The sequence below is a fragment of the Mya arenaria genome, chromosome 8, assembly GCF_026914265.1.
Source record: "Mya arenaria isolate MELC-2E11 chromosome 8, ASM2691426v1".
In the NCBI taxonomy this organism is placed as follows: Eukaryota; Metazoa; Mollusca; class Bivalvia; order Myida; family Myidae; genus Mya; species Mya arenaria.
In genome coordinates this window covers 45,540,751-45,563,831 of record NC_069129.1, presented here as the reverse complement: position 1 = coordinate 45,563,831, position 23,081 = coordinate 45,540,751, and the positions used below count along the sequence as shown (strand labels likewise).

Sequence of the window (23,081 nt, the reverse complement as noted above, 5' to 3'; positions counted from 1 at the left end):
GAATTTCTGCAAACACTCATATTCTCGGAATGAAAAAAGAAAAAGAAAAAACAAAAAAAACGGTCAGCCTTCAATCTTGCTTAATTGGTGTTTCACTGTACGTACGACAGGAATATTAAGAAACACTAACGGCCCAATTCAGCCCCATTTTTCATTAAAAAAACTATAGAAAAAAAAAGATTCTTGCCCAGGTTTACCATTTTTAATAAATCTTAAGAACTTTATTGCTGTTGAATTTAATTATGCACCTACCTTAAATGACTGTGCACTTTGATGTTGCACTTACAAGAAATGAGTGTTGTATACCTCTCATTTGCCTTGACATTATATAAGTGTTTGAATAATATTGCTCTGAACGTTTCTGGTGAGTTGATGAGAATTAAGTGTTTTGATAGTGTAACAATAACGGTGTAAATTACTCAAATCAGTATTTACTTTTAAAGCACGTTTTTTATTTGAAACATTACCTAATTAACATTTGTTTTAAAACATTTTGAGGTCAATCTAAATAGTTGAAAGTTGAAAGCTTGACGAAATTCAAGGCAAAACATGCAAAGCTGTTTTTCAGAATTTTCCTCAAATTGCAGACACTTTGAGATCAAAATACCAGTATTTAGTACAAACACTGCAATAATCATTTTTACTAAAGGAACAACATGAATAAAATAACATGTTTTTGCAAATACAACATAAACAGTTGTTACGGTTGCCATGGCTCTAAAGAATAACAAATGTGATTTAGATATCTGATATGATAAAATGACTTTTGCATTTCCCAGAAGATTACCAACATAACACTAAATTCGTGTCAGAAATTATATTTCTCATTCTTGCTCATTTGTCTCTCAATGACTAAATAATAAATTCTATTGATACGTATTTTTCAATAATACTGAAGAGTAAACACTTGTTTCAACACACCCTTAATACAACATAAGCTTATGGGACTTACATAAAAACAGGTACATGAGGTGACGTTAAACAATAGCAAATTCGTCCGTTAAAACACTTACTTAGAAAAACCGCTATAAACACATATCCGACTGTCAAATATTCCTTGCAACTATTATAAATAATAATCATCCGCAAACTAAGCCTGTCAGGATTTTATCGGAATAAAAACATGGCTAAATAATCGTAACCTTCATTGTTAAGTGATAAGATCACATATCAATCTCGGGGCTACCCTATTTTTCTTTTTAAATGTACGAGGAAACTCATGTTCGTAACAATGCGCGGAACAATTAATGTACCTTAAACTAACCCTCCAATTATGATTATTTTTGTTTTACTTGTGTCTGAATGAAGTAAACAAAAGTGCTTTTGGTAAAACATGAATAAGTTTAATAACTTTTGATATTAAGCCGCATTAACTGTGAGTCAGCAGGAACGGCGTGCTGGGGGAGCATCCCGGCTATGAATAAGATGAATATAAACTTCTTTGCTGACTTGGACATCCGGTTTTTTTTTCGGCGGCGGGACGACGACCTCTTCCAAACCATTGAATTTACTTTTGATATAGGCTCATATAAATGTACTTACGTTTTATTTGTTGTAACAATCCACGAAAGAAACTGCCCCCCTTCACACTGAAACTAGCGCAGAAATTCACCCGATAAATATACTCTTTATTTCTTTCTTGAGGTTTTAGCAAACGTGGCGCCCACCTTGCACACACTTTGTTTATTTGACGTTCAGAAGTAAGACAATGTGAACCACAGAGCAAACCCAACAAAGTATGACACTTATTTCGCGCACTGTTCTCCGACGGTCGTCGTTAATAAGGGTGGCGACCAGCTGTTCGGTGGCGTCATCTGTAGATCTCGGCCGTCCGATTCTTGGCACATCGGCAACGTTCGTCTCGCCGCGTCACAATTGGTCGTGCCACTTAGATACAAAGCGACGGTTACAAGTACTGCCTGTATTTCCACTGCAAAAACACTTCCAGTAGGAGTCATTCCGGCGTTCCCAGACAACGTTACGACGCTACGCTTCCGTTCAAACATGCACTTACAACCCGATTACGTCAAAAAATATATATGACGTCGAGAAATATGTATTGTTTGACGTCATGTTGAAATAATGGAATTTCCCGCGAAAGTAGTGAAAATATAACAGTTCCTTTAACATTGGTTTTTGCAAAAAAAGTGCGCCGTAGGGGGTAGGGTGGAGTGCTTATGGCAAAGAAAAATAACAACTGATGTTAATTCATAATTGTATTTTTATTTAAGTGTAGATTTTAAATATTTATGGGAGACTTTTTAAGATGACCACTCCAATATTGTTCTCATATTTATCCATGTGCAGGGACTTTCCGGACAGCTCTCGTGCACGTTACAAAAACCGTCCAAACCAGTGGCCATGTTGAGACATTTTTTTTTCTTTGTTGTGCAAAGAACTGTATTTTCATCAGCATTTGAGTTGTAGATTATCATTCTAATCAGCAAATGATCTCCATTTAATTTATGACTGGAATGTTGACAAAGAAGATATGTTTAGCCAACTTGATTTTAATATGACATTAATGCTATATGATGAATGTCTAATATATTCACGTCAACATGGTTAATCATTTCAGTGACTTGCAAAATAACAACGCATCCTTGAGGGACTTAAAACGAGACATAGAATAAGCTTCAAAAGTTCCTTCTCTTCTCAGTCGTGATTCTTTAATTTTAAATATATGCTTGTCTTTTTTATTTATTCAAACCGTTTTGACGTTTTTATACCAATGTTGGCCAAATATAGTTATATGAATAATTCAAAACAATTGACAGTCACGTTTTAAAATGATATTGCAGTGCAAATCGTAAATTTGCGCTTTCGATGTTAACATACGGACATTTATAGTCCACTAGAAATATATGACGCAATAAAGGATTTTCGCGCTCTCATAATGTAGATAGAAACGATTTATTTTCATATGTATACATGTAACTATTTATTATGTTTAAAATTAGAAGAAATCGCTAGCTAGACGGTCTAAATAGTAAAGTAGACTAAAAAAGTCCGAACCACAGTATCGGGGTTGCATTTATTTGATTTAATTAGTCAAAATTCACTGCAGTCTGTAATGTTGCATTTGTATGGGTCCCCAAAGTTCCAATGCTTATCCGTCGCTTCATAAACAAGAACACGCAAAAGCAAAGTAGAATCATACAAACATGTTTGTTTCAAATGAAAAAACCGCACAAAATAAAAACAAAACTTCAAGGACGTGACCAACCAGCAAAATAATAACATAATTTTGATATATTGTTTTATTACAAATATATCAGTGACACTTCACAAACGATCAATGATGTTCCGAGACAACACAACCACAATAAACACAATTTCAGATTAATCACCTGTCAATCACTTGTTTCTGAGACAACACAACCACAGTAAACACAATTTTAGATTAATCACCTGATAATCATTTGGTTCAGGGATAACACAACCACAGTAAACACAATTTCAGAATAATCACCTGTCAATCACTTAGTTTGCAGACGCACTGTTAGGGGTAGGTGAGGGGTTTAACCATTGATATCGCCGTCGAATTACTCCCAGCATTTACTTATGAAGCATAAACGACCACACGGTAATAAACAAAACAATCCATATTTAACGCACGTTTCATGATCCGTTCACCTTAATGCAATACTAATTAGAAAAGCATTTAGTCGTTTGTGACCAGTGAGTGTATATTGATTATTACCTCGTTGGACCCCGTTGGAAATAAGCTTTTGTACTTATGCAAAGCTTTACGGGTTATCCTGTGCAATGTCATTTATTATGTTAAACTTTATTTGGTAAAACTTTATATGGTAATAAATTAGATAGCTTTATCATTAACACCAGAAGTAATACTTGGTTTAGTATATGTAGTATAATGTATTTCATGTTAAACTTTTTGTGATATAACTTATTAGGACTCTAAATGTCATGCAAATACAATATGTGATATATTTTATATTGATATAAAATGTACTGTTTTTGACATAGTGCACAAATAAAACTACTACTTCTACTACCTTAACCTGTCACAATTGGGTACTGCTTCCAGTTTTTAGAATTTATTAAAGATGGAGTGTAGTTAGTTTTTTTCTGGTCCTCCGAGATCCTTGAATACATCGTAGTGTCACTTGAAATTAATTGCACTCCAAATGCATTGAAAGAGATGTATTTAATTTATTACTCTTAACGAACAACTTCAAATTAACTTAGAATGCAGGTTTTACGTCTTCGAGATTTTTTGAAGGTTCTCCTATCCAAAGTATACCAATTAGTGTATAACGGACTTTTTAAAAAAATAAACAGTTGTATACTAATGAATTCTGGTTTAATACATTCACATCCAACTGAAAAATTGATTAAACACCATGTATCGTAAAATACATCCGGAACATAACAAAAAGCTTTTATTTGAATGTCATGTAAAATGAACCAGCAGTCATTATTCTTGTTCATTGATTAAATGACCATACCATGTGAAATTATTTACCGTTTTAAACTTAAACCATCACATGATGTGCAGAGGGCCTAATATTTGACTTAGACCTTCGGTGTTGAATCATATACAACTTGCTTATTTACTATAAACTAGCCATTTGTGGATTTTAACCAAAGACAGAAGCTTATCAACATACAAGTATAATACATATCAGGGAATAGTTGAACAAGAAAAGGTGTTTGACTGTTTTGAGCTTCCAATTGCCATCTGCTCTAAGCAAGCAACTCCAATACAGGTTAAATTAAGCACAAAAATCGTAAACTTCACAACGTTCACCACATAATTCATATCAAGGGAGGTACTCTTGCGACATTTGGTTTACCAACTTATGTTTCTTCAAGTAGGTACATATTACATGTTGCTCTCTGCCGATTTCCATTTTGTACTTTACCCTCCTTAATTAATCTTAAACAAATGTGTATGCCAAGTGAGGCACTTTGGGAAAGGCAGGTCAAACAGTTATGAATTTCAAAATGACAACAAGCAGACATTACCATCTCATTTCTCTTCAAAACGCATTCACGGTCATGATTAACTTTCATTTCTTTGCTAAAACACCTAATTCGAAGGCAAGAAATAAGGTTAAAATATTCACAAGAGTTGTGCATATATTTTACATATATTGCTATGATATGTATCCATCTTGATTATGCCTAATGTTTAAGACAATATATTTAAAGGGATGCAGTTTGGTACCTATGGGTACCCAAATAATGGTTCATATACTCGAATCAAGTTTATTTTTTAATGTAGTGATGCTTCGAAAACTTCGAAAACTTCATTCAGTATTGTCCGAAATCTTTTATGTTATGATGAATTATGGCAATGCGTTTGCTGAAATTGAATACGTTTGCAAAAGTCAATGCAATTGACAATTGTATCATTCAGAGTTACATAACTTGTCATAAAAGAGTGTTTCGTTGCTGCGATAAGGTGTTAAGGTAATATATTTGTATCGAAAACTATCTGTCATGCGCAATTTGTTTGCGGGCCCTACTGAGCGTGCAATTATTTCATAATATAAGTATTTATACTTAGTACCAATGTTTCCCGAACCTATCCCACTAAAGCAAAATAATATACAATGAATTTCAGTACCCACTTGCCTATCAAGATACCTGTTACAACAAGATTGCTGTGTATATAAGATTGTTTGTACGGTGGCATCAATATATTCCTGCAATCAGTTGTTGCCCAAATAAAATTAAACCTAGTTTTCTTTGTTCGAGTCGTTCGTACCATTAACCATGGGTTGTCACTGTTCCCCCGATTCACCCGTTTGCAGGTGATGCCTTTTCGTGTTCGTAGAATGCATAAGGAAAGTTTTATTTTTTAAATATTAGTTGTTTTCTTTACTCATTGTAACTAAAATACCAGCTAGCAATAAGGCTCAGCTAGCAGCGGCGCAGATAAAGCATAATACAGATCTACACATACATAAGAATAAACTTTTTTTCTTATATAACATATATATAAGTGCATGAAATGCCATTCACCTCATTTTCATAACTATTACAGAGACATTCAAAACAGGTTTATTAGCATGTGAATCAGGCAATGAATACACTCTATACACTTTGTACACATTGCTCCTACTTCAGTGATGTTTATGAAACAAGAAGCTTAGACAGTTGTTCAAACAGGGTCTTGACACTGTACACAACGCTCTGAAACCACTTTAAACATTGACTTCTTTGCTAATGTTTATGAAATGCTTTCGCTTGACACATTAATCCACATAAATCTGTCTACACTATGTATAAGTCTTGCTTTATCATACAGCGTCGATTATGTTTACTGATATTTTTAAGGGAACATTACATTCCTGAATAAGTATTTGAGACACATCGCTAAATTATGTTCTGATTTATTTATTTGGATGAGTAAAGTACACACATAGAACGTGCGAACCCTTCAACGGGAACAGGACAAAGGCTAAAAACGTGATGTTGGATGTTAGCTTGACCCGAAAGAAATATGATGCTTATTGATGTATTTCGTGCATTGATTTTGTTGTTGTTCTTGTTGATAAGTTTTGGGGTAGGGCGCACATTAAGACCTGCTTGTACTTTAAGCAACCATTACGGTATGCATCATTACCTGTGTAAGCCATATTTTTGCCACTGTAGTCATTTTCTCTCTATTATGGCTGTGTCCGGCAAACAATCATTTCGTATCAGATTTATTGAAAAGTCAAAAGAAATTTTTGACTTTGTAAGATGGGAAAAGACCTTCGTTGCCTGACCGCAAATGTTTTCCTTTTGAGAATCCGTCCCAATGATTCCCGTAGTTGTGGATAGTGTCGACAGCCTAAATATGGAAATTGAGAACACAAGTTTTATACAATTCCAAAATGATGTTGCTAGATCGGATACGGCAAATGCTTTAAAGTATCAAATAAAGGTTTGTCAATAGTTTGAAACATCCAATCTTATTGATGAAAAGGAGTTCGTTTCGCTAAAGATAGTCAATTAGACCTTGAAACACTTGTTTACTGACATAAAATGTTTTACACACTATTATGAAATAAACATTAATATACTTAATATGATCATGATACTACAAAAACATATACATCAATAAAATGATAAGATCATCCTCTGTACAATTCAAAGAAATACATAAATACTATTATTTTTAAGTGAATGTGTGCATTGTGTTTTTATAGTTACACTTTATATCTGCCATAACAAACCTTGAAACTGAATTCATCTTCATTTCGCGCTTCATGGTTGTATATTGATATCCATTTCTCTGGGGCTCCACCAATAAAGTAGTATATGTCGTCAAGGAACTTAACTCTTGAGGATGCATCTGCATGCCTTGTTTGCATTATCTCGTACGCAAGACGACATACCTTAAAATAAAACAGTTCGTTACACTGATTAAAATTGATACGTCGTTTATTCATACAAAGGTGTGAAAGAAAAATCAAGCCCACACTAAACTACTTATCAAATACGAAAATTATGTCCGCTATGCTGGAATATGTTTACTATACCCCGGATGATAGTGTACACACGATGTAATCACACATAGAAAGGAAATGTACGTCCGTTATTACACCTTTCAACGATTCTAAAGTGTATCGGCTGCTAAGTTGGGCTCTTATAGAAATATTCACATCACCTATGAAGCTGTACGTGGGATACCTAAAATTCACAATTTCAAAAATGATTGAAACCATATCATCAAACTGAATTACATTACCAAATATATGCATGATTACTCTTTTAAAGCAGAATTGCTCTAAATGCTTAAACGGAGAAATGTGTAAAGTTTGAACAATTCTACTATAACATTTTTTTTTATATATTGTAGCTTGCGTTTATTTCATATTCTATGACAAATATTTTGATTTGTCGCCTTTGATGACATTTATAGTTATGTTTTCGTCGTTTAGGTTATTTGTTTACAAGATCATTATAAAATAACGTATCCTCTTTACGTGTGTTCTGCTTCTGTAAACAATGAAGGGTCATCCGTGGCAAGGTAAACCTTTCGTTGTACAATTGGTGTCTTTGTTTCTGCAACGTCAAACCACCTCTTTACATGGATCATGTACTCATGTAAAGAATGAAACGAAGCTTCCCCATCAAGTTTATCTGTTCTTCGCACCTGAATTCTGATAAAACAAACTTAAGACAAAATAACACTGTTTTTTATTCATTTTGTTCTCGCTGACATGAAATTGAATCTAAGTACTGCAATGATTGTTAACCGTTTCAATTAACCAAATATGCGAGGTCGTTTCGCGATCAACTTCATTAAAAACGTCTTATTACACAATACTACAGAAGGGATGGAGAATGAAAACATATATGAGCAAGAACAGTTAATACCATTTTCAAATATTACAATTGCACTCTGAACACGTGCTTAATTACAACAAAACATACCCTACTATGGGATGATCGAATGTAAAACGTTTCTCCTTGTTTTTCAAACTTTCCTCAAGAGTGTGATTTGGTCGAAAAATGTATCTCACAAATTGCCCCACCCACCACGGTCCGGGATGTCCGTGGAAATGTTGATTGCATTTTAGCAAAATGTCTGGCACCGCAAGCGGAAGATCGTTTCCCGTATTGAGATCTACGATTTGTAGTCGCGTAAGATGACCCATTCCTAAAGTAAGTAATTCGGTAAGCTATGTAATATGTTTTATTTACCGTAGTGGAAACATATTTGACTATTTTGCCACTCTTCTATAAAAATAGATGGCAAGTTATTTCTCAAAACCACCCTTTCCTGAAGAGCATAAGTATGTCGGTTAGTTACGTCTTTTTATTGAACAGAACAAAACTTACTTTTATTTGACGTATACCCACAAAGTACATAGTCATAGAATATAAATACATCTATTTAACTTGAACTGAACATGTCATATACTACAATATATCGTGGATTACATATTTGATCATGTTTTGAGTATAGAAATCTAGGATGTGTAGATGATCAATACCACCTTTTCCGAATGTAAGTCAGTAACTGTTTAAAATATCGTGGATAACTTATTTCGTCATGTTTGACACTCTAAATTTAAAGTACATCGTGTGAAGTTTCTCAAGAGAACGGATTCCTAAAATAAGTCAATATGTTGGTATGTAACGTTTGAACATATTTGATAATGTTCGTTCTTTTGTGAAAACTATGGTGTGTAGTTGCGAAGTAATATCTTTAAACAAATTGAATAAGTAAGAAAATAAGTAAAGTTGCTACGTCATCGATAATATATTTTACAATTTAAATAATAGTTTTTGTAGAACCTCGTTGTGTTGCACAAAAGACGGTATAAATAAAACATTCGAGAATTTCATTTAGTTTAATATTTAGCAAATGCAGTGTGTATCAAACATACTGCACTTCAAGGGTAATTAGTTATAATACACATCTCTATCTCATCAACATGTTTCCAAAATTTGCTAATTGAGGCAACCTTATCGCACTTGTTATTACAACAAGTATGGAGTTAATTTAAAAAAAATATTTATGAAATATCTTATTTGCTGATGAATCTTAATTGGTTTACATGCCTCCATTTTGAGAAGCATTCATAAAAATTTAATTTCTCCAATTTTCGCAGGACCAATGTCTTTTCATAAAAACATATTGTTTACCTTGTTTTCTTAACTTTGACTTCCCATGAAAAAAAGATACCTATACCACCTTGGCGATTAAAGGCAATGCATAAAGCTGTAGTTTATAGAGATATATAATAGTAACACAAAATCATGTAAAAACAATATTGCGACCACAGCAGGATCTCCGTGGTATGTATTCGGGCTACATTTCCATTGCAACATGGACGACCTTATTATTTCAAAGTTCTAATGTAACATATCAACATAATTTATCATTGTAGCGGAATTTGTCAATGATATAGGCACTTTTCGTTATCAGGCAGAAGGTAAGCAATACTGTTAATCAATCCTGATGCAATCAGACATGTATTTCGTTCATCATATATAAAACAAATATAATGGCCGAAATACATAGTTTGGTTATAAAAATAATAGCAAAAGGTTTAAATACGCTATCTTAACATTACTTTTGATAACATCTGGATGGTTTTCGTGGCATGTTTTGCTCAGTGGACGAAAGACAATACCCCAACCAGCCTTTGAGTACCGCCATATTTTAGAAACCAAAACCATAGTTCGATTTGTTGCATAGGCGACCATGAGGCAATAAGTAACATGGTGCATCTGGCATCCAAATCCACAAGCCTTATCTAATTTGCAAACGAACATATCTGCGGTCGAACAGTTCAAAGGGTTCTGAAAAATAGTCAAGAAAGTTTTTTCATTGTTTTATTCTAAATCAGACAGATAGAAACTAACGAAGCAATATTTATTGTGAATGAAACTGTGGCTGGTAGCTGTCTCTCTTCGCCATACACATGCTTCTCCTCTTTTGTAACTCATTGACATTGTAGTGGTTATTTATTCATTGGCACGCTGTTGAAGAAAGGATATATACGATATATATCGTACTGATTAAGTATAATTGAAGTACAATAAAATATACGAATGAATGTATACGAATTTTCCCTGAAACCATTTTAAATCAATAACGATTTTACAATGTGTGATAAAACACTATTGTAAAATTTATTGTACTAGTAAGTCAAATTATTTTATTTTCAAAGTATCAAAAGCGATATAATGTGTACAACAAAAGTTTGAGTGTATAATGATTATGCAAAGTACAATGTTATGAGGAGTTTCATTTAACTTAAGGCGCAAATTTAATATATGTTTGTTTACGGTTCCCTTACCTTGTGTAAATTTTAGCCCCGACCCTAGACTATTAATCTTATGTCGCTGTTATTATCATTACTAGTAATGTTCTTTTTATGCCCGCACATAAATTGGGGAAGGGACGTATAGATATGCACTTGTCGGTCCGTGCTTGCGTGTGTGGGTGATTTCGTAATTATTATGCGAACTTGTATCGCGCAAAACTCAAATAAGGTAAATAACCTAGTGTCATGAAACCTTAGGGGAATGTTCATAGGGCGATATACTTAATCACCAGGGGTTTTGTTTCCCGCTGCCCGCTCTCGCCCTATAAATTGCAAAACGGGCATTTTTGGTTGGCATTTGCCTTAAGCCTATTTCCTTTATTTTAATTGTAGCATTCCACTATGTACATACAACGCTTACACATATCACAATAAACATTCCTTTCACAAATGGGGGCAACCGTTCTTTTGTTAAATTATATGTGTTTTGAACATTTTTGCCTTTCTATCATTTTTTTGAGCATGAAACCTGATACAATTGTTTGCATAACCTAAGGACGTACAAAATCATTAGGAAGGTTTCGACTTTGATATTAATCATATATTAGTATCCTTAAGATATAAATGCGTTGTAAAAACATAAAGTGCCGTTTAAATATTCCGTGTGTGGGTTACCTGATCTCAAACAGTATCCGGACTAAGTTTGCAAATCCGGAATTTTTGCAAACTTAATTTCTTTGTTTTCACCCAATGATTTTTATTTGTGTATTATATTTACAGGTTTGGTAATACTAATAAGACATTTTTTTATTCCTGATATTTGATTTAGAAATATGTTTTTTTGTAATTAAAGTCAACTTTGCCAATGGGAATCCCATTGGAAATTGGCCTTCCCATTGGAAAATGGCTTTTCAAGCTTTTCTAATTGGACAACTGGTTACATTTAATTGTGGGAGAATTTGGAACATAATTTTTAAAATTGAAATAGCCCGTCTAATTAAGAATATTTTACACTAAATACATGTAAAATGGTAGAATGGTGGTATGTAACCTTATGGTAAGATGTAAACAAAATATGCTCTGATAAAAATGTAACAATATGTAGTATCCAGCAGTGTGGTGAAAATGGATTTTAGTGCAAATCAATGAATTGGATGATCAAATAGGTAAATAAAATATATCATGACTTGTCACTTTTTTAAAATGCGAAACTTTAACATTGAAAAAACTGAGCGCTGAAAATTTTGAAAAGTATATTGTGAGAAAAAAATATGGCGACACAAACATTAATAAATGCAGATGTTGACCTTGATTTAAAACGCAAACGCAGTGAAACCTCAAGCGTGAGCGAACTACATACAAGTAGAACAAAAGGAATTGAAGCAGAGGGAACAACGAAGGAAAAATACAAAAAAAGAAGAAATCCAAAAAAGCTGAGATAAATGAGGATTCTGACATGGCTGATATAAAAGAAATAATGAAACAGTGGAAGCAAATAAACACTAAATTAGAACGATTAGAAAGCAAAATTGAAAAGGCTGTACTAAAGGGTGATGGGACAATAAGAAGCAGCATTAAGGATCTTATGACTGAAATGAAGGAAGATCTTTTGAAGTCTGTTACCAACAGAATTGAGATTCTTGAAGGGAAATTGTTTGAAAAGGAAGAAAGTAGTGAAAAGCTTGCACAAAAAGTTACGGCGCTTGAAGAACAGCTAGAAAAGAATAAAGAAGAAACATTCAGAGTGAATAATCAGTTAGATTTCGAACGTGAGAAACACAGAAAATTTGAAAATGAAAGTGAACAATATAGTAGAATAAACAATATAATAATCAGAGGTTTACCAGACACAAATTCTAGGGAGACAGCAGAAGAAACACTTACAAAAGTACAACAATATTTACAGGATAAAGACATTATTGAGCTCAAGGCAAGTGATGTAGACATGGCACATAGACTGCCAAACAAGAAGTCACAAAAAAGGGATGTGATTGTCAAACTAGTTTCAAGACTCAATAAAATGTGTATTATGCGAAACCGTAGAAATCTTCGGGGCACTGGGGTCTTTGTAAACGATGACTTGACACAGCTGAACTTGCACGTGCTAATGTGTGTTAAAAAGAAAATGATTGACGAAGTGAGTGAAGCATGGTTCAGTAGAGGAAAGATTTTCTACAAAAACTCAAATGACCAAGTTCATCTTGTCAAGTATGAAGACTATGACCATTGGATCGATTTACCTTGGCCTTTTCATAAATAAGAACAATGTTAACCCCAGTCTGTTTCTTCACCGGCGGAACTTTTTATTACAAGTATAGATTACACCTTCACCTGTATAGTAACAAAATAACCTGATACAGTAAATATTTAATCCCTTTGTATGTTTTAAACTGTAGCAATAGTGATTGTATTTTATACATTGACACTTTGATACTTTAAATGCTAAGGGATTTGTAATGATGAACAAAATCCTGGTCTTTGTTACTGAGTGTTTGTTTACTGTCAATGAAAAAGTACATGCATTATCATCGGCTGAAAGTTTTTTTTTTTAGGATTACAAATAGTGTTCTTTCTTTGTTACTTTTGAAAAACCAATGTTTATTTACTGCCTTTGAGCAATCCACCCCTTGATACTTATAGTAAATATACATATACTGTTTTTCTTTTACTTCCAATGGTTTTTCCTTTTATTATAAAAGGATAACAGTGAATGATAAAAAATTATTTGTAAAAGTATTTTTCATTTTTACACACACTATCAATGTCCTTTTATGCTTGACACTTTCAGGCTTTCAAATAGCAATTTCGGTCAAGCAAGGGTATATATGGATTAGATAAGCGCATTATTACACTGGGTTGAACTGCACATTTAAAACAGTTTAAAATAAAAAGATAAAGTTTCAGATAAAGTTATACAATATAACATTTATAATGACAATACAAAATCATTTGTGCATGGTGTAACTGCACTTTTAAAACAGTCTAGATAAAGAGTTATAAAATAATTATTTTTAATTTCAAAACAAAATCATTTGTGCATGGTTCATGTTAATTTGTTTTACAAACATATCATTTAGTTTGTCATGTGATATAGGCTTACTCAGTGTATTATTATATTGTATCTTAGTCATAATACACGTTTGTAAATTCTAGATGGATTTGTAATATAAGTAGTTCTCATATACTGAAAGTATTGTTAATGTTAATGGATACATCGTTCTACTACGTTGTATTTATCTTTTGATATCAGCACGATGTTAGGGTTTTCAGTTATCTTTTCCTTCTTGCTTCATGTTGGAAAGAATATGTCAACTTATTGAAAAAAAAAAAAAATAATGTCATTCCAAAATCATTTTCGCTTTTAGTTATTAGTATATCTTTCTTAACCTAGACTACAACTTACAAAACCAACTACCTCAACAAGATCCATTTATCCACACTTCAAACATGTTATATGTCGTATCATATGTTATGCATACTACTCTCTTTCACTCTACTTCCCACTACTCTTTATAGCACAATGTGGATGTGTTTTGTTTTTTACACGAACTATTTGGTACTGTAATGATTATAAAAATATGCACATTTAATGTTAAGGGGCTAGCAGCTAGAACAAAACGTAATGATGTCCTAAATTGGTTAATATCTCAGAAATATTCAATATGCTTGTTACAAGAAATACATTATTCCAATGCCGACAATGAATACAAATGGGGGGAAATGTGGAACGGTGAACTTTTCTTAAGTGGAGATAGCACAAATAGCAAAGGGGTTGGTATTTTTTTTAAATTCTAATTTGTCCCATAGTTACATAGATTATAAAGAAATAATAACAGGTCGTTTACAAATGTTATCACTGAAGATAGGCAGCCTAGATATCGTTATAATAAATATATATGCGCCAAATACTGACGATACATATTTTTTGCATCATATAGAAAAACTGCTGGAAGAAAATTCGGATAAAACAGTACTAATAGGTGGTGATTTTAATACAATTCTCGATTTTAAATATGATAAACTAAATGGTTGTCAGAACACACATATCAAATGTTCAAATAAATTAAAACAAATAATGAATGCTTACGATTTAGAAGATATTTGGCGTGTCTTAAACCCCTACAAGAAAATGTTTACATGGCATTCAAATACAAAGCCACCAATATTCTGTAGATTAGACTATTTCTTGTCATCATCAGAGCTAACAAACATCACTTCAACTTGCGAAATAAAACCTGGTTTTAAATCAGATCATTCAATTGTAACATTAGCCTTAAATGAAGTTCAAGATAACCGCGGTCCAGGCTATTTCAAAATCAACAATTCATTATTAACAGATGAAATTTATATAAGTAAAATTCGGCAATCAATTATTGAAATTGTAGAATGTAACAGAAATTCGAACCCTAATACACTCTGGGAGGTTATTAAAGGAAGAATCAGGGACGATTCTATAAAATATTCAGTCTTTAAAAGAAATAATGATTTAAAAGAAGAAAACAAAATATTGCAGAATATACGAAATATAGAAACCGACCTTCATAGTTCACAAACAAATGAAAATCTAGATAAATTAAACAAAGAAAAAGAAAAATTAAACAAACTTAACGAAGAAAAGATAACAGGGATATTAATTAGATCAAAAGCCGAATGGATCGAAGGGTTTGAAAAAAATACTAAATATTTTGCAAATTTAAAGAAAAAACGATCACTACAAAAAACATTCAACCAGCTAAACATTAATGGCAATCTTGTATCAGATAATAATCTAGTTCTAGCTCATGCAAAATCATTTTATGAATCGCTTTATAAGAAGGATGACTATATAGAATATCCAGAAAATACCCCCTTCTTTCAAAATGAGAATAACTGTCTTTCAAATGAAGATCATAGGCAGGCAGATCTTACTGAATATGAATGTTTTAACGCTTTAAACGCAATGAAAAATAACAAAAGTCCCGGGTCGGATGGTCTGACAGCGGAATTTTATAAAACTTTCTGGAACAAAATAAAAAAATACTTAGTTAAGTCTTTAAATTATTCATTAGAAATTGGAAGTTTGACAGAATTGCAAAAACAAAGTATTATCACCCTTCTTCCGAAAAAAGATAAAGATATAACTGAAATAAACAATTGGAGACCAATTGCGCTTCTTAATATAGATTATAAAATAGCTTCAAAGTCAATTGCCAATAGAGTAAAACCATTCTTACAGAAGATTATAAGTTGTGATCAGACAGGTTTTATCAAGGGGAGATATATTGGGGAAAATGTCAGAATTCTTCAAGAAGTAATTGATTTTACAAATGAAAATGATAATGAAGGTTTGATATTCTTTTCTGATTTTAATAAAGCCTTTGATAGCCTCGATCACAATTTCCTAACAAAATGCCTTAAAAAGTTCAATTTCGGCAATGATATAATAAAATGGGTTCAACTATTTTATTCAGATGGCAAAGGTTGTGTTACGAATAATATACGTAAAGGTGTGAGACAAGGATGCCCTCTTTCCCAGTATTTATTCATTTGTTGCATCGAACTATTGTCTATTGAAATCAGTAAAAATGAGAATATCAAAGGTATAAAAGTAAACAATATTGACCTAAAACAAACCCTATTTGCGGACGATGCTAGTTTCATTTTAGATGGATCAAAAAAATCCTTCGACACTCTTATTAAAACTTTAGATAATTATGGAAGTATATCAGGATTAACTCTAAACAAATCAAAGTGCTCAATTTTAAGGCTAGGATCACTGAAAGATAACAAAACAAGATTCTGCGACAGCAATTTCGAATGTAACATGAACACAGCGCAGGCACTAGGAATTATATTCAGTAACAATTCAAAAGTCATAAATGATTTGAATTTCAAAGATAAAATGCTGGAATTCGAAGCCTGTTTAGAAAAATGGAAAAAATGGAATCTTTCGCTTTTAGGAAAAATAACAGTTCTGAAAACGTTTGCAATTCCAAAGTTATTGTACCCATTAACAGTACTTGAATCACCCTCACACACATTTTTAAATGATATTAAACAAAAAATGTTTAAATATTTATGGGACAATAAACCTGATAAAGTTTCAAGAAATCAGATTATACAAAGTTATGAAAATGGAGGTTTAAAAATGCTAGACATATTAAAATTCGAATGTGCAATAAAATCAAGCTGGGTTAAACGAATGCTGTTTTAAAAAGATTCAAAATGGGTAAAAATATATGAAAATATGATGGTTAGATTTGGAAAAGATTTTATTTTCAAATGTAATCTAGACCCGAATAAAATTGATAGGCTTGAAATAAAATCGAAATTTCTTCGTGATATAATTAAATCATGGGCAAGTGTAACATTTAGAAAAGAAGTAAACATTATAGCAAAAGAAATTATTTGGAACAATAGTTACATTAGTTAACAAAACGATGACACATTTTTCTATAAGAATTGGTACAGCAAAGGTGTACTATACATTGAGCATCTGTATAACTTTCAACAAAAACAGTTTTACAATTTTGAGGATCTACACAGACTATACGATATTAACCAACATGATTACATGAAATATTACACGCTTTTGAAGTGTATTCTTCAAAATTGGAAATCAAAAGTAAAATTAGAGGAAATGAATTATAATGTACCTACGTTTTTTTTTTAAATAAGGTGACTGAAAATACTAAAATATGCAAGCTAGTATACCAGAAACTTATTATAAACCAAAAACCAGTGCAAAATGCGAAAGAAGGAATATGGGAGGCAGAACTAAGCGTAAATGATCTAAATTGGGAAAATATTTATACCCAATCATTCAAACTTTGCATTGATACCAAATTAAGAGCATTTCAGTACAAATTTCTTCTTAGAATACTGCCTGATAATAGTAAACTTTATCGATACAATATTAGTTCTTGCAGTCTATGTGATTTTTGCTCAATGTATATAGATTCGAATAAACATATGTTTTGGGAATGCCATTCCACCCAAATATTCTGGAACAAAATAACACGCTTTCTTATAAGCATATTTGAGGTTGATATTTCGACAATAAACTACAGTGAGGTCACTGTCTGTAACTTTAAGTCTTTAAATGGAAATTATGAATATGCAATTAACTTCGTTATACTTCTTGCAAAATACTTTATCTTTAAATCAAAGTGTGAAGGAAGTACGCCTATCTTCGAGGCTTTTGTTCCATATTTTTCAAAGAGACTGCAATCTGAAAAGATAATAGCTATGGCCAAAAATAAATTGCATGCTTTTCTTGGTAGATGGATCCTAGTACTTAACAAGCTTAATTCTTGAATACCACAAGTTTACACCAATGTAAGAATGTAAATTTCATCCACATTGCTTTCTTGCCTTCTTCTATCTAACATTTCTTACTTTCTTAACTAACACCCAAAAAACAGAAAAAAACACAATATTTTCTTCATGATTGAATTTGGAACACGACTTTTGTATACTTTATGAATATATGTATGATGTACATGTATATTTGAGAAAATAAAATTGAAAAAACAAAAAATACATGTAAAATAATAAATTCATTAAAAATGAAGAACCAATAGATTCATTTAAGGCATTTGTATGCGAATCCTTCCCATGAGTGAATCTTTCCAATTGGAGGATTCCCACATTCAAGGTGGGAAAATTATGAACATTGGAAAATTCCAATCATTAAATTTGGTGAATGGGAATTAGAAGTGAAGAACTGGTAAGATTTTGTAATGGGAACATGTAGGAAATGGGAATAAAGAAAATAATCATAAAATTATCATAAAAAATCAGCAAAATGACACTTCTTACATCTCCTTACCTGTCAACTATCGACTTATCTATATTCCTCATCGCTGTTATACATAACGTCTAACCATCGCATTGTTTCATTAACTCTTTATCAGATAGTACAACTTTTTATCCGATTGAAAAAAACACAAACAAAATAAAAATCCAACTTTCATTAATGTCACAAAAACGCTGTCGTTAAGCTTGATTACATACATATTGGCATTTAACCGATTATTTGCGAGGTTAAAAGCAACTAAAATTTTGTCAAGGGTTACCATTATTAGCATTTATGAAGATCTTTACATTGTGCAGATGCGTTTCATGCTCGGTTTTTTCTTGCATTTTGAAAAGTAGCCAGGATCGGATAAATTTGGGTGTACCTCTTTGAATACTTCTGCTTGAGTCCCGAGTATCATATAAAAGCCCTTGATATATATGTTACGTACAAATCAGTTTCGGCCACAATATTTTACAATATGAAGTCGAAGATATAAACTTTTTGTTCACTTCTTTCTTTGTTAAGACACATGATTATTTTTATATGTTGACACAAATTATAAAGGAGTCGGAGAGGTGATGGAGATATATTGTATGAAAAGGCTTAATTAATGGTATTTATGAGTAAAAATTAGTGAAGGAACGACTCGCCATCAGGCTGTCATTATTTCATGTACATCATGCTATATGCAATTATTCTCGTTCACCAGAGTGATGATGCTATGCGTTCCACATTTGATTTATCATTATCAAAACTCTGGTGAGTGAGAATGTATGAATATGGTGATGATATATCAATAGTTGGAATTTAGAAAAGTAGAAGCTTTCACTGAAACAGGAGAAAGTAATATGAAAATCTGTCGCTGCCATAGCAAAATAAAGTAAATGCAACGACGTAGCTCAAAGAATTTGGTGTGGTGTGCATTGTGTAGGCCGCTGAAAAAGGTTATGAATGTTATGTCAGTGGGAATATTAACAGACAATTAAGATATCACATTTTAACCAAACAAAATATTATAAAAACATGTCGTTGTCATAGCTAAAGTAAATGCAATGGTGTAGCTCAAGGAATTTGGTCGAAGCATTAGCGGATTTAGCACCCGGCGTTCGCCCCCTCAAAAATAATCCAAGTTTACTGTTTTCATCAATATCAGAGAAACAAAGATTATAAAATACACTCATAATGCACCATTTCCGACTACAAATTCTTAAAATTTTCATGAGGGAGTAACCCCAAATCCCCATACAAACAGCTCATGTCATACACTTTCGGTTCTGAGGGAGGGGCACATGTCAAAAGTTGCGCCCCTAAGTTACGCCCCCTCTAACATCAATTCCTGGAACCGTCCCTGCGAAGTGCCATGTTACCACAAGCTGGGTGAGATTTAATAAAAAACGCTACTGTTTCTGTTGTGAATAAACCAAGATGATACTTGACTTCTACTTGTACAAATTACCTGCATCCACGTGCACTATTTAGCGCGTTATTGCTATGTGTGTCACAAGAATAATACCCCGCGTACTGTTAAGATTTAGCATTCTCAAACAACTGTTGAATAGGATTTTTAGCTGATAGCTATTTTCTATTTGTTTGGAGTTGATGAAAACCATAAGCTTATATAATCAACCTCAAGTCGGTTTCCTAGTCTTAATTTTGAGAGGCTACAAAAATATATTCCTGATGGGGATCAAACCCACAACCTTTACGGTGAAAGATGGACACAGATACATGCATGCCGTATTTCTGAGAGGCTTCAAAGGTGATTTTGGTCTTAATTCCAAGAGGTTTTGGTCTGAATTCCAGGGGATGTTCGTCTAAATTCCAGTATAGTTTGATATATGATAAAGTGATTTAACAAAACTGAGCACAATATCAACATTTATTATTTAAGACTAAATACAGAAATCTCAATGCATGTTAACTTATGTTTATTTAATGCTCTAGTATACATACAATTAAAAAAAAAATAATATATTATGCAATTATCATCAATTGTCAATGCATAAGATAAATATATACTACATCAAGACTGAATTTTTACAAATTTTACTTATTGTAATAAGTAAATAATTATAGCACTGAGCAAGGTAATGTACTTTTCATTACTAATTTAATAAGGTTGGGATTCCGAGGGAATTTGCCCCCCCCCCCCTCTGGGGAATATATGGCATACACAAACCAAACTTACACTATCACTTGTTTCAAATGAACATTATTATTTATTAACCATTTTGATTTGATTAGCATTCACATTTAGGCGAGTAGCCATGATTTGCATTTAAATTTAACTCATTCTATCTATCTTCTTGGTATTTGTAACATAAGACAGACCTTATGCTCCATTTGTACCAAGATTAAACAAATAATGATCTGTATTATAAGATAGCACAATTTGTAAATAAAAACAAGAGGAAAAAAAGGCTCTTCCATTAATCCTTTAACAAACCGCAAAATGAAAAGGGAAAACGCATCTTTCCCTTTTCAGCATGGTAACATTTTTATTCAACAGAAACCCTTTGTAATGTTCTCAAAGCATTTCTGTAGGATTAGAAATATTTTTGGGAATATTACCAAACACTTCATAGTATGGTATTGAAGAGTTATAGTGTGGTTTTCAACATTTCTGGTAATATTCCCAAAAGTATCCATAGTATGCCAGGTTTTCTGGGAATATTACCAATTTGATCTTGAAACTTTGGTAACATTACCAAAACATTTTGAAAATATTTCCAAACACTTTGTAGTATAGTATTGAAAGTTGTGGTGGGGGTTTCAACATTTGTGGGAATATTCCCAAAATAATCGATACCACGCCGAGAGATTTTCTAAAATATTCTTCAACTATGAAAAGTCACAATTATTTGGTAATATTCCCCCAAAAAATAATGAACATTTTCTGCTAGGATTCTGAATTTAATGTCCAGGTTTTCTGGGAATATTACCAATTTGATCTTGAAAATTTGGTAACATTACCAAAACATTTTGAAAATAATTCCTAACACTTTGTAGTATAGTATTGAAAGTTGTGGTGGGGGTTTCAACATTTGTTGGAACATTCCCAAAATAATCGATACTATGCCGAGAGATTTTCTTAAATATTCTTCAACTATGAAAAGTCACAAATATTTGGTAATATTCACCCCAAAAAATGATAAACATTTTCTGCTAGGATTCTGAATTTAATGTCCAGGTTTTCTGGGAATATTACCAATTTGATCTTGAAAATTTGGTAACATTACCAAAACATTTTGAAAATATTTCCAAACATTTTGTAGTATAGTATTGAAAGTTGTGGTGGGGGTTTCAACTTTTGTGGGAACATTCCCAAAAAAATCCATACTATGCCGAGAGATTTTCTAAAATATTTTCAGCTATGAAAAGTCACAAATATTTGGTAATATTCCCAAAATAAGTGATGAACATTTTCTGCTAGGATTCTGAATATAATGTCCAAGTTTTCTGGGAATATTACCAATTTGACCTTGAAAATTTGGTATCATTACCAAAACATTTTGAAAATATTTCCAAACACTTTGTAATATAGCATTGAAGAGTTATGGTGGGGGTTTCAACATTTGTGGGAACATTCCCAAAATAATCTATACTATGCCGAGAGATTTTCTAAAATATTCTTCAACTATGAAAAGTCACAAATATTTGGTAATATTCCCAAAATAAGTGATGAACATTTTCTGCTAGGATTCTGAACATAATGTTCAGGTTTTCTGGGAATATTACCAATTTGATCTTGAAAACTTAGCAACATTACCAAAACATTTTGAAAATATTTTCAAACACTTAGTAATATAGTATTGAAGAGTTATGGTGTATTTTTAACATTTCTGGTAATATTACCAAAAGTATCCATAGTATGTTGAGAGGTTTTCTAAAAGTTAATAAAAACTAGGGGGTATTTTTCTGAATTATGAACATTTTCGGCTAACATTCTAAAAATTCGTCTTGGAAATAACGTCCAGGTTTTCTGGGAACTATTACCAAAGTTAATCTTGAAATTTCTGGTAACATTACCAAAACCTTTCGGGAATATTACCAAACATTTCATAGTATAGTATTTAAAGTTGTAGTGGGCGTTTTAACATTTTTGGGAACATTACCAAAACTATCGATATTATGCCCAGAGATTTTAAAAATATTCTTCAACTATGAAAAGTCATAAATATTTGGTAATATTCCCAAAATAAATGATGAACATTTTCTTCCAGGATTCTGAATAAAATGTCCAGGTTTTCTGGGAATATTACCAATTTGATCGTGATATTTGGTAACATTACCAAAATTATTTGAGAATATTACCAGATTGAACTGAAACAAACTAATTCAACAAAAAGCCTTTGAAAACTCCACAAATAGTTTTTGTAGGACCAAATAGTTCATAGTATAGTATTGAAAACTGGGGCTTTTCAACATTTTTGAGAACATTCCCAAAATAATCCATATTATGCCGAGAGATTTTCAATATCATTCTTAAACTAGGAATAGTCACAAATATTTGGTAATATTCCCAAAATGAATTACGAACATTTTCCGTTATCGTTCTC

General features: G+C 32.3%; 1 protein-coding gene across 1 annotated transcript in view; it reads right to left on the bottom strand.

Moving 5' to 3' along the window:
* Positions 1-10,291: 10,291 nt before the first annotated feature.
* LOC128243206 (uncharacterized) overlaps positions 10,292-23,081 on the bottom strand; it is a 41,129-nt gene continuing 28,339 nt past the window's right edge. Inside the window, exon 4 of the mRNA XM_052960809.1 lies at positions 10,292-10,455. Within this exon, the coding sequence (XP_052816769.1) occupies positions 10,441-10,455 (15 nt within the window). The 3' untranslated portion in view covers positions 10,292-10,440. The remainder of the gene's footprint in view (positions 10,456-23,081) is intronic.